Source organism: Plectrocnemia conspersa, unplaced genomic scaffold (assembly GCF_051122295.1).
Source record: "Plectrocnemia conspersa isolate PC_06_02 unplaced genomic scaffold, ASM5112229v1 ptg000002l, whole genome shotgun sequence".
In the NCBI taxonomy this organism is placed as follows: Eukaryota; Metazoa; Arthropoda; class Insecta; order Trichoptera; family Polycentropodidae; genus Plectrocnemia; species Plectrocnemia conspersa.
The window spans coordinates 6,670,971-6,685,314 of record NW_028277166.1 but is presented as its reverse complement, the minus strand read 5'-3'; the positions used below and the strand labels follow the sequence as shown (position 1 = coordinate 6,685,314).

Here is a 14,344-nt window from a genome sequence, read left to right as displayed (position 1 = left end):
CTTTTAGTACACAGTACTAAAACTTGCGCATATAATACATATTCATATCATAAGACAATCATGTTTTACGGGTTACAGTCAGCTTCAATGTGAAGCCGACAAAATAAATAAATATATATATATATATAAAGAGCGTCGTCGGAGCTCTAGAAGGCTTTCTAGGGTTGAAGAGCTCTGTTATATACGTACGTATATAAATAAAATGGTAAAAATAAATCACTTCCGCCGAATGAACACAAAAACGTGAAAAAACATGCAAAGCAACTTACGTTCAAAACGTCATATTGATAAAAATTTAATTAAGCATTAATATATTTATAACGCGTCACATGATTGTTGTAAAAATATACAATTCATCTAAATAAAATATTTGATTGTCAGACTTTGCCAAAAATAAAATTTATAAAAAATTATACTAAATTATTGTCATATATTATAGAAATAATTAGATATTTGCGCTTTAACGTATGACTACATTAGGATTATACGTTGCACGTATTATTAATATATAAAAAAAACATAGCAATCTTTCATATAAAACAATGAAAGATTGTTATGATAACAAAAATCGTCTGTTTGGAACAAACTTTTGTATTGATATAAAACTCTTAAAATGATAATATATAAAGCGTTACTTTTCAAGTTATGAAAAAATATCTAGAACGTATTGATAAAAAAATAAAACACAATTCAAAAACATTTTTCATAGAAAAATTCACAATTATATACTTAGATATATGTTTATAACAATTAAATATTATGTATGAAATTTATTTCATAGCCGTATAAATAAAATAAATGGTTCGGTGGAACAATACTTGTATTTTCATTCATGTAGTTTATATAATAAATATTCTTTTTATTGTACGAGGGTGAGTCTAATAAAAATTTAAAAACACCGCTCTATTGTCTTTTAAATTGGCATATAGTTGGAAGTGACCGATAGATGGTAGTACGAATCAGGCACGCAACACGAAGGCACATTCAGTATGGTGATGCATGTCTGTCACTCCAGCAAGTGTGCGAGTGGACTAGAGTTCTGATGTAGATGAATTATAAAATAAAAAATATTTAAGATTTTCTTTTGACTCATCTTCGTGTATTCTAAGAATTAAATAAAATCATGATCACTTTTACTAAAATTCAGTTCCACCACACCAACGTAGAAGCATATAAACATATTTTATACTAATACATTACAAGCAGCCAATGTGGCCATTTAAAAGAAAAACGATTACCGGAATCGTCCCGTCACAATCACATTATAAATGCATCATCCTAAACTGGCCTGGCAAAATTCGCACTTTTACGATTTGCGAAATATGTTCAAGATAGCTGCACAAATCTTTTGCGGATTGGTCTCTTCAGGCATGAGCGCCATTGCCTGACGCACCTGCTCCTCGGGGAAAATGTTCGATAGATGATAATGCAAATGGTTACGTGCATCTTGATGCGATGCGTGCGTCGGCGTCCAAGACCATTGTTGCGCTTGCATGTTGTGCGGCGGCAACGGATGCAGATGCGGCTCAGAGGCACTGGCCCCGGGAGCGGTTGTTGAAGGCCAGGCTGCGCAAGCCGCCGGAGCCGATGCGATCCTAGAAACGGTCTGATGTTCGCCCCACTGGTTTCGCATCGATTGAGGAGCTTGAGCCATATTTTGATTGCAACCGTGCATCTGGAACAGCCTCGGATCGTACGCCGGATTGATCGTTAATTGCCTCTGCAGCTTTCTATGCATGTTTCTAGCTTCGTTCGGCTCTTGATTTTCCATATACATCCAAGGAGACATTTCGCTTTGATTCATCCACTGATTGTGTTGCGAGAACGGTACTTGATTCGCATCGCCGCCGAATGATAAGTCTTTTAATCCTGAAGTGATGTTCTCGATACTGTGACTCTTCGGTGGTGGTTCTAATTTATTATTGACGGCTTGATGATGTTCTAATTGAGCTCTATTAAAATGAGATACTACAGCTGCGTGGTACTGCGGATCTGCCGGCAACGGAGCGGGAGCCGCAGAACGAGCTCGCCCTAGTGGCACTTTACGAACGCTGCCTTGAGCCGGAGAATCGTACAACGGCAAACTGTGAGTCTTAAGATCGTCTCGCGGTAAACCTCTCGCTTGCATCTGCTTCTGTGCGTGTTCCGTCAATCGATCAGCCACTGATTTTTGTGGCATATTGCCCCGTTCCGGATGATGAAATTTGCATTTATTTCCGTACGTACATTTTTTACCATAAGGACACCGAGGGGAAGGCTCAGATTTTTTCTGAATCCTCAAAAAACAATCTAGAGTCGGGCCGGACCGACCGAGTGGATCGTCCGGAGGCATAAACAAGTCGTTCACAAAAGAGTACATTAAAATACGTTCCTCGACCACTTTTCTAAACTCTGGATTTTCTTGTGCGAGATCTCTGTAGTTATCGTTTGACACGACTATTCCGTCGTTTTCGGCAGCTAGTTTCAAGATGTACCGATCGTCGTAGCAGACGTACCTCTTACCGCCCGCTAGTCTACTCGGAGTGAACACGAGGAATCTATCCCTTTCTAATTCATATAAAAGTTCCTGTTCGGTTATCGGATGATCAGGTCTAAAATAAAAATCAAGCATTATTATAAATTCAATACCAATAACTAATTTTCATTATATATAGTCCACTACCTGCTGGATTCTTTCCGCCACATAGGGACAAACACAGTAATCTCTTTGTGGCCTCTCATAATAAACCAATCTACGCATATTTTAATTCCTCGACACGAGAAAAACTCTTTATTTCCATGACTGAAAATAAATATATTTGATTAAATATACACATATATTATATAAAAATATAAAATCATACAAATATAGACATTTACCTCATAGCAACGTTGCTACCGTCTATCACAATCGGCCTCAGTTGAACCGTAGAATTTTCTTGAACGGCTAGGTGACTAGAAGATGAGACATCGTCGACACTCAACGACGGAGACTCGACCGATCTGGGCATCTGCGCTCCGAGCTTGATGAGTTCACCGAGCAGTTCGTTCTGGCTCGGATCCGGACCGAGTTTGTTCAAAGCGGCCTGCACGAGCTTCTCGGAGTAGCCCAGCTTCAGGCCGAACTCCACCCGGGCCGAATACGACTTGTCGTCGGTGGATTTTGATATTTTCTCGAGTTCGGTCTGAGACTGTGAGCGCGGCGTCTGCTCGGCGTTGACGTACTCGGCAAACTCGGCGCCGAGGGTGTCGCTGACGGTTCTGGACACGTCGTGGTGCGTCGACAGACCCGTGGACGAGCACCGCGACACGTTCTGATGGGTGGTGTTGTTGCTGGCGGTGCGCGACACTTCCGTGTGGGACGTGCACGTCTCGTCTGTTTCAAAATCTGAATCATAGCTAGAATCCTCGTTAGTTTCGAGAGCCATGGTGGCATCTGACTTTTCGATTGCGACTGGAGTGCCGGGAGATTCAACATAACTCTGTAACAAAAGAAAGAGCAAGCTTTGGTTATAAAGTATTATATAACATTTCTATTTAGCCCAGAAAGTTTTGTATACACTCAGTGGCACAGTATACTTTCTCTTTTTTTTCACTCGCCATAAAGAAAATTTCGCATAAGATTGTGTAGAATGATAAGATTTTCGACAGATTTTTACAGTTATAACAACCAGAATTTCATCCATATATGAATATTACGTAAAAATTATTTTTTTATAAAAAAAATGATTACCCGAAGATTGACACGTATTATCATATAAAAAACATGTTACATTTAGATTATGCATTATCGAAGCATACATCCATTTGACTAAAGGTCACCACCACATAACGAAGGGTAAAAAAGAGATAAGGTTTGTGAATCACTATAAAAAATATATTTATAAACGCTGACATTTCTAAAAACCGCAATGCGAGCATTTCGCACGAGTTCAACATACCAATACAATGTTAGCAATAAATAGTTTTTCGCAGAAAATTAATAATTTTATTAAGAACGTTAATCTTATCAAATAGTTACTTAACGCATAAGTGAAAATAAAAGCCGGATCTCTATGAATAAAAAAACAGTAAAACTTACGACTATTGTTTAATCCCTAGGTTTAATCGAGACGAGAATCTATGTTTCGTAAAACTTATCAGTTACAAGAACGAAACTTTTTTGTATTGCGGTGTTAGGATTTTGTTATCAACGCGAAAGTCGAATTACACACATCTGACTATAACATGTCACATTTTTATTATAAAAAGGAATTCATCCATAATTTTTTTGCTTAAAAAGCCATTCTAAGTGGTAAATTTTCGAGCTATTTCAAGACAGAAAATAAATAAATTTTTAAAAGGATTTATGCAATAAAATTCAACTCAGTATGTAATGAAATTAAGATAAAAAAAAATCATTATTTAATCACTTCAAAATGACTCAAAAATATCTGGCACGGACCCACCCTTTCTTATGCAACGGTATAAAAAAATGCAGCCGTTGTAAGACATTTAAAAATGTTCATACAAATTTTCAACAAAAAAAGACTCGTAATTATCTCGAGATATTTGCTGATAATAGAGATGAAAATTCACAAAATACAAATTTTCGAATTAACTCAGGCTTGATCAATTTATTTTTTTGTTTCAAAATTTTTGGATCCTTACTTATATATATTTCATGATTTTTTTTGATTAATAGTCTTTTATCCACGCGAAATGAGGGAGGATAAAACCATTGTAAGGCAACAGTTGATTATTTATCACCAAGTATGCTTCAGAAACAACAAAAAAAAGCACAAAATAAACCGCAATAAGACGCAAAGGAAGACCGAAAAATATCGATAAGATAGACATGCATTTTAAAACTATTTTTACTACTTTACTCTTTTTTGGTTCACACTTCAAATATCTGCATATTATTTTAATTTTGTCATTAACACAGCCTAGACGAAGCGCTAGAATGTTATTACCCCATTTTATGTAACCTTGTAATAAAAAGTTACAAATGTGTAGTAATGGTTTTTGATCGATTATTTTAGTACTAAAAATAAAGTGGAAAATCTCACATCCCAAAAAATATAAAGCGGTCAACTGAATTTTACGATTGTAATCAGGGTCGTAATTTTAGAATTTTCCAAGGAGGGGGGGGGGGCAAAAATTAGCCAGTCAGTGGTCGTTTATTATAATTTTTCATATTCATGAAGATTCATAGTATTTCATTAAATGAACACGTCAAAAGCAATAAAATCGTGCCGTCACAGTGGAAACGCTTGGTTATTTAGCGTTCATATCGAGACTTTTTATAACAATATTACGACTTACAATAGGTGAGAATCGAACGAGGCGCATCTAAACCAAATTTTGACCAATAGGAGAGCGCAAAAAAAATATTACTTCTCAGAAGTAAAAAATTCACAGCAAAAGCAATAAAATCGTGTCAGCGCCGTTGCAATGGTAACGAGCGTCAAAAATCTGTTTGAATACGCTTTGACCAATACTCTCATATCAGAAGTCTGAAATAATATCGGTAAGGATAGCTACCATATTTTTAAAACAGCAATATGCGAGATGCGACGTCTGTCTGTACTTCTACAGTTTATTTGGTCCTGAGAGATGAGTTAGCTTAGTTTGTATTTTGGACTTGACCGAATGAAAGTTCTAAAGCTATAATTAGGTTAGGTTTGGTTTTGAATAGCATATGAACGTTTCGCAACTGTCACATTAATTTACATAGACATCCACTGTAATATTTATATATTGCATGTAAATAAATAATGATAAATATGTAAATGTATATATTACTACATATGGCAAAGTTGAAATTATATAATTTTACTAGCACCTGCCAGATAAATGATATTTTCACTGGTAAAAATATATTCAGATATGATTTCACTGAAATTATATATTTAAAAAATAATTTCTAGTTTAAAATTAGGAGCGCCATTTCTAATTTTTCCAAGAGGGAGGGGGGGGGGGGGAAACTTGGCCAGTCACTATTCGTTTTTTTAATAAGATTCATATTAAAATTTTTAATTATACGAGCAAAAAACGTATTGCGTAACATATAAATAATATCATTTATTTAGATAATACATATTTACCATTTCAATTTTCTCCTTTGAAACAGATTAACCACTTAATGTATGAAGTATTTTTCAAAAGTTGTTCAAAAAACATAAAAAAAAAATTTTTAGAACATTCACTCACACGTTTTTATATAATATAATAATAATAAAGTTAAACAATAGAAATAATGATTCATAATACGTAAATCCATCTTTGAAAATCGAAAATCGCGCACATGTGCGGGACCCGTCTTTACAGTTTGATTTGAGTTCCGACACGGAACGAATTAAACTCATTAAAGTCAAGTATTTTTCTGGTCAAACTCAAGAGGAAACAAAAAACCCCTACCTGCCCCCCCAAATGACGTCCCCGATTGTAATTATTAGAAAGACAGAAGTGGTTTTGTATTATGACCGAACAAAGATAGGTGTTGACTGACATAAGTGAAGAATGACCTAATCCTATTACGCGAGGTCAACAATAATATGCTAATTTAGGATGTTCATGGAGTTTAAAAATATATTTACTTTAAATCGTTTTTAGAAATAAAAAAAATCCTGAATAAAAGATAACATATCAAAAAAATAGTATTTGTAAGGGTAAAAATCTGGGGTTCAATCGTACCCCTGTTCGCACACATATAGATGACTGTTTCTACGTTCCATTCGCTAAGTGCTAGGGCACTATGCGAAAAATATAGCCACGCATAGAGAAAAAACTCTTAGTTAAACCCTCAAATTACGAAATAATACAGGGACTATTGCACAATACTGTATATTTTGGCGTGAAATAGTTTTTCGTTCCTTAGACGAACGAATCATAATAATTGTGGATTGTCGACCACTGTATAATTTTTTTATGATTTTCATAAGTTAGAAAAAAATATTTGCACTAAGCGACCCATTAAAGATAATTTATAAAAAAAAAAATAAAGAAAATTATTAATACACCCTGCGCGGCCAAATGAATATGAATATCTGATTGATGAGGAAAAACAACCCAAATTTTTGCGGTACGCGGCCAATTAAAAACAGAAAATAGCATTTTTAGTTGAAAAAGGTATGAGGGCAAAATTTGTTTGATTAAGTTTTGTGATTGATTCAAATCTAAAAAAATCCATGGAAAAAATATAAGCCCATTTTTTAAGTACTAAGAATTTTCTCAAGAAACGAATAACAGCTCACACAGCTTTAAACATAAGTTCTAGAATCGAATCTCACAAACCAGCACTAATCAATAATCACTTCACAATTAGAAAATGCATAATTTTCCTTAAGAATCTGATGAAAACTCGCGTGGGTAACAAACAGGCACACCTATTCTATTATATATAGACTTTGTCGAGCTCAACAAATAACACAATCGTATCATGAAAATCACTTATTAGAAAATGCAGAATTTTCACCAAGAGCATGAAGGAAACTGGCACGGGTATACAGAGTTCTAGACTTTCTAGAGCTCATCGACAGAATCCGAGGAAAACTCACGCGGGCGGCAGGCATCTGAGCATCAGGTTCGAAGAGTGCACTACACAGACAGAGATCCGTTCTCGATTTTCTCGAGTCGGCCTTAACCGAGTGGCGCAGGTCCGGCTCGCCGCTGCTTTCTCAATCTCATCGACAAGGTCTTCCTCCTCCTCCCAAACTCGACACGCCGAAGATAATCCCCACTTCGATTTCGTAACGCCCGGTCGTCTGGCACCAGCAGCCGAGTGGTGCACAATGATGACGATGACGGATGCGATATTTTTTCACTCTCTCGAAAAAGAGAATGAGCCAAGAGAATGGTGGGGGCTCGAGCGCGAGAGAGACGAGTGGAGAGAGAGACGAGCACGTAACACAATAATTTATATTATAAACGAGGTGGTCCGCTTCGAAATTGTACGATAGTCGGCTGATGGGTCACGTGACCCGGATAGGCCCTGATCAATGGCGTAACCATGGCATATGCAAGCGACCCGTCGCCGCGGACCGACGATAATGCTGCTGCCTATACTCGACTGAGTCGAATCAAAAAGAACATCCGGATGCGAGATGACCCGAAAGACGGAGAAGAGGCGCATCCGGGATGGGATTGCCAGAGATGGCCAATCGTAGAATGATAATAATAAAACAAATCTTACAGAACTTTTGACAACCCTGCCTTTGGAAAACAATCGATTGCGTGTTTCCAATGTGTCGAAATGGAACTGGGTTTTTATTATTTGTGCGTATAATTCGAGCAACACGGAGTTGGCGCAGAACTTAAAATGTAAACATCCGGTAGAGAGAAGGTTAACCATTATCCTGTTCGATATGCACTTTATTGAATATATAAGAAACTATAAATATTATTAATACATACTTGGTTGAGTGTAGCCAAAAATCTGTTGTGATTTTTTTACGCAATCGCAGATACGATTTTGTGGCACAGTGACGTAATTGAAGGGGGGGGGGCATTTCCCTACTTGAATTTAGTCAAAAAACTTCATGTCATTTAATTGAATACTATGAACCTTAATTAAATCGAAATATTAAAAAAAAACGACCACCACCTGGCTAACTTGTATTTCCCCACCTCCTCTGGAAAATTCTGAAATGACGTTCCAGATTCTAACCCAGAAATTTTCGGGTTAACCCTGAAAGAAAATCTAAATATGTCATTTAAGTGAAATCATATCTTAATATACTTTCACCGTAAGATATATATGTTTACCAGTGAAAATATAATTTATCTGGCAGGTGCTAGTAAAATGATATGATTTCAACTTTTCCATACGTAGTAATAAATACATTTACATATATATCATTATTTATTTACATGCGATGTAACAGTGAATGTGTATTTTTGGGTGAAGTTATATTTTCACTAGTGAAGTCCAAATACATTTTCACCAGTAGATCCATATTTCTACTAGCAAAAATATAATAAATTATATGCTGCTCTAAAATGTCTATAAAACTCAATTTGACAGTTGCGAAACGTACATTTACTGTTCAAACCAGAGCTGTAGCGTTTCAAAATTTACCGATTCTGACTTTATTTTATTTTATAATTTGCTTCGCATACCTAATTCATTTATGATATGGGTATAAATAAAAAAGTAAATACATTCGTAGACAAACAAATCAATTTAATAAAAAATATATAAATAATATGCATTAAACAATATCTTCATGTAAAAATAACTACAGTAGACCCCCCAATAACACGGTAAATTGGGGATTTTGGCTCGCTAACACATAAAGTAACGGACATCATATTCGGATTGCATGTCACGCAAAGAGTGATCTGAGACAAACGTTTTTATTTATCGCAAAGAACGTGCAGTTTAAAATGGAGTAGTTCTGCCCATTATAAAAAAACATTGAGACCGTAATACCCTAGTCCAGTGGTCGGCAAACTTATTAGCCAAAGAGCCAAATATGTATATTAAAACGATAAAAAAAAAATTGAGAGCCAGATCTATTTATTAATTTAGCAAACCTTTATTATAATTTTCCAAATCAACACAAAGTCGTTCAAATTTAGAGCTCCATATTTCCTTGTTTTTTTAAATCAGGCGCGTCTTGCGCGAATGCTCGTGGATATTTGTGCCAGAGCCGCACTTAAGGGGCCAAAGAGCCGCATGCGGCTCCGGAGCCGCACTTTGCCGACCTTTTCCCTAGTCTGTAAAGCGCTGAATTCGAAAGCCACGGGTTGTTTATACGTTAGACATATACAAATTGATAGTAATCTGTAATAATAATTTATAATTAATAATATAAATGTCACTGATTCACAGATTTTGTTTTAATAAACTTGCTTGTAGGTGTAGATTATCTAAATAAACACCACTGTAAAAAAGTTACATCGAAAAGTGTCATTTTTTCTTCATCATAGACTATTTATGGATCATTTAATCAATGATCCATAAATTAACTATAGCTCACATGGTAAAAAATCAGAGTAGATAAAAAAATCGCATTTTAAACGCGTTCAACCGTTTATGTGAGAACCTTTAATAAGTGCGTGACATGTCAATTGCAATCACCATCAGTATACAATAAAATACTGTGTTGCAAGTGGAACAGTATTTTTTTGCTATAAACATATATGTTATTATAAAATAATACTTATTTTAGTAGTGTACGTTTCAAATATTCAATAAAATAGGATCATAACTAAGTTACCTCGGTATTTTACACCCAGCTTTCAGAAAAACTAATTCATTTTATAAAACCGTTTTTTTTTTTTTAATTTTAAGATTGGAAAAATTAAAATCATTTTTAAATACTAGAATAAATATGTAAAAAGCATTAAATACGCAATTATTACAATTTCAAATGATTCTCTTCCAAATATTTTTTACATCAATTAAACATGTCCGAATTCAATTGAAATTATATTTAATGAAAAAACACCAATTTTACAGAAGAGAAATTTAATCTGTAGACAACAGTAGAAAGTATTTTGCAGATTAAATAATCAACACATATATCTAACATTCGTAATTCGTTGATTTTTTTATAAATAATAAAGGTTGACATTTCGATTTTCAATCGTTTCAGATACAAACGTATTTAGGGCAAGTACTATGTATCTTTACTATGTTTGCATAATCCATAAAACAAATCAATGATTTTGATGATGAGTATATTGGAAAAAACTATTATTGAGGGCAACGCAGAAAGCCCCAAAAAAGTAATTAATAATTTTATTGTAGAACCTGAAAAATAATAGTAAATCTGAAGACACGAAGATTAAATTTTAAATTACTTCGTATACATATTTCAAGTCTCAAGTTCTATGCTCAAATAAAGACGGAAGTTGTGACAGCGTTCTTGTTTATATACTATGTACCATCGAGTAAAGGGAGGAGTCAAACGCCCCTTCTATTCCTCGATCATTTGTCCAATATAAATGATTCGGGTCGAAAACAGATTATTTGTTTTTGTATACATATCTTATCAAATTTTTTGGACCATTCACGATTATGTAAATCCGTTAACAATGGTTAGTGTGTTTATATGCATACTACCTGTTATTAAAATTTAGATAATGCAAGAACAGAAACACAGAGACCATGGACAGCAAATAATTTACGCAAATTGAGGCTGATTTTTAATTTTTATTTCTCTGATGAGGCACATTTCCACCTTCCTGGGTATGTTAATAAGCAAAATTGCCGAAATGGGGGCGAGGAAAATCTTCACATGATTCACGAGAGACTATTACATGCCCAAAAAGTGACTGTTTAGTGCGCATTGTGGACAGGCGGCGTCATTGGGCTTTACTTTTTTGAAAACGATTAAGGTAGGACTGTAACAGTCACCGGTGAGCGCTATAGGCGCATGATAACCGATTAATTTTGGCACGAAATCGAAGATATTGATGTGGAAGATATGTGGTTTCGGGTGCAACATTGGTTTTGTGTGATAAGTACCCAGGTCGGATTATTTCAGATTTTGAAGACGTCAACTGGCCGCCAAGATCATGCGATTAAATTGTTTTATGGGGTTACGGTAAGGTAGTGTCTATGCCGACAAACCCAAAAAGTTGGAGCACATAAAAACCAACATCCGCCAAGTTATAGTCGAGATACCGCTCTAAATGTGCGAAAAAGTCATCGAAAATTAAAAAGGTCAAGAGGCGGTCATTTGATTGATATTCTTTTTCATAATTAGTGAAATACATCAAATGATCGATTAGTAAAAAAAGTCTGAAGATATCCTTAAATATGTTTTTTTACAATAAAAGTTGGATCAACCTTTATATATAGTGGTGTTGAATTTAAAACATACATAAACACCAATATTGAAAGCTCTAGTAGATACTATTCTGATCGTTCCATGACCGGTGTCTTCTGATTGAAAATCTAGGATTATTCTGGTGTTCTGTGGTAGGATTTATCAACTTTTCTTTATCGTCTTATTTTGATACATGTTTGACTGACATGTATAAAAAAATAAAAATCGCTGTTGACATATTAGTTCCCAAACTAACATCAATATTTTCGTTGAATACTTTCGTGTTTTTTATATCCAAGCGATTTATACCATTTTCGTAGGGTGTGAGCTGACGTGTATATACTCCATATCCGGACTAGGTTCAATTGGCCCAATTGAGAGTAATGGGGGGTTTCCTCTGATCCAATTTAAGTATAGGCCCGAGGTTACGGCACGGCTCTCGCACTGCACAGACAGACAGGCGGGGTCACATCGACAGACCGAGGCTTCCGGCTAGCCTCCTTAGCGCCGGCAGATTTCTAAAGCGACACCGGAAAAGGCGATCCGGCACCGCATCCGGGATCGCCGGCCGCAGCATCATCGTCACCGCCGCGCGACCTGCGACGCGACGCCTACTTCAAACGCCCCGCTTTTCGATCTGGGTCACTTTTTCGGCGGCCGGAACGGCGTTCCGGTTCGTTTCGGCTCGGGCCTAGGCGACGAGTATTTGGGCCGAAGTCGGTCACACTTGCCCATAATGTCGTGATGGTCAGAATCGGGAGCGTAGCTTTGAATTCGAGAAAAATGGACACACATTTAATAATAGTAACTCTTCCTTGAATGAACATTCGTTCTGATAAAATCTTGTTCCAATGTCGCACAATTAAAAATCTGTATTGATAACAAATTGTATTATCAATTATGTAAAAGGAACATGTACATGTATTTCGCAAGCTAACATTTTTTATACCTAATCGAAAACATTATATTATGTTATAAAACAGTATATTTAAAAAAAAACGTGGTTAAATCATCAGGCAATAATAGATGAAAAAAATCTCTATTGCCGATATAGAAAAGCAATAAACTGCATAAATTTGGCAGCTTTTTATTTTCATAATTTAAGCACAAACAGACCTTTCTATCTGATCATATTGTCACAATGGATCTTAAATATAATATGCTGGCTGAAGCAGTAAAAACTCTCGTGCGGCGAGCTCTGGCGTCATGAAATTTGCACAATTTATTAGTCTGGATTTATTTGGTCAATGCAGCTTCATTTCCATCGAGAGTTATGGAACTATAAAATATCGTCATAGGAGCCGTATAGTAAGATAACTATATATAACTATATTAATATAAAAAAAAACTGGAAAAAGACAGGGAAAATGTTAAAATATGAATTAAGACATGAACGTGTTGGTTTATTTTTAAATGTAAAAATAGTATATATTTTCACCGATTATTTTCCAGATATTTATTTTTGTAAACATCATGATTAACATTTTATTTATTGTAAATTTATTTATTTAAATTAAGTTAAGACCATTATGACTTAACAGGTTACCCCAATGCGTCACGATGGTAAAACACAATACATAGTATTATTACAATACACAAATAAATAAAAAATATTGCATAGAAATAAAAACAATCATAAAATATTTTAACTCAATGATACGAACTGGACCAGCTCCTCGTAACTGGCAATAAAAAGTTCAGTGTGCATTTCCGGCGTAAATAAAAGTACTCAGCAAATCATATTTCAACGCTCTTAAAAAAGGCACTAGAATACAAAAACGGATAATAACCAATTATCCCCTATAAAGTATCTCAAGAACCTTTTCTGAATATTTTTGTATTTGGTTATTCATGGATTCTAAGTTATAGATCTCTAGTGCCATAGAAGAGACGAACAACTGACTGTGAAATAACAAATTCAAGCATATTACATTTTTCGCAGATGTTGTTTATATTTTTAATTTATTTTTAAGGGCGTAAAAAATAATACTAGTACAAGATCGGGACGATTTAGTCGCGAGAGCGCATAAAACTAGTCGTAAAATCGATCCGTCACCGTCGTAGTGTGAACGATCGGTAACACTGCGGTTATACTATATCAGAGATTTATCAAAAACACAAGGCAAAACCAATACAAAATCGCATACTTTAATTTAAAAAAACTCAAAAAAACAAGTTTTTGATTCTTTTCATGTTTCAGCTAACTTTTATCATACATACAATTGGGATGTTTTGCTACCGAATAAACTGCTATTTTTTATTCCTGCGACTTTTGTAATTAAAATTGTCTATAAATAAAATGAGTAAAGACATTAAAAACTTTATTTTAGATCTTTATAAATATTCATAAAAATCTGTCCAAATGACTGTCCAAATCAGCACAACGACAATATCAAATTAATTCATACTTTCAAATTGATCGCATTCCATCCATAAAACAAAGCTTAAGTACTGCAATATATTTATTTTATTACTAGAGCTTCTAAACAAATTATTAAAAACTGTACTAATTAGTAATCTGATATCTGTATATTATCATTATGATAAAAAAAACCAACTATAATCAATATATTTCGATGCTATCATGGAATTGTTGTCTATAG

The 14,344-nt window shown here is 34.9% G+C and overlaps 1 protein-coding gene across 2 annotated transcripts in view; it reads right to left on the bottom strand.

The window, feature by feature from the left end:
- Nucleotides 1-802: 802 nt before the first annotated feature.
- The window catches only part of LOC148237475 (endoribonuclease rege-1-like), a 28,784-nt gene continuing 15,242 nt past the window's right edge, over nt 803-14,344 (bottom strand). Inside the window, exons 1-4 of one of the 2 annotated variants that reach the window (XM_088205836.1) lie at nt 7,521-8,034; nt 2,860-3,461; nt 2,663-2,782; nt 803-2,591 (exon numbers count right to left, since the gene is read on the bottom strand). In XM_088205836.1, the coding sequence (XP_088061962.1) occupies nt 1,307-2,591; nt 2,663-2,782; nt 2,860-3,461; nt 7,521-7,535 (2,022 nt within the window). In that variant the 5' untranslated portion in view covers nt 7,536-8,034 and the 3' untranslated portion in view covers nt 803-1,306. Of the gene's footprint in view, nt 2,592-2,662; nt 2,783-2,859; nt 3,462-7,520; nt 8,035-14,344 lie in introns of those variants that run through there. The other variant, XM_088205837.1, reaches the window with a different exon arrangement.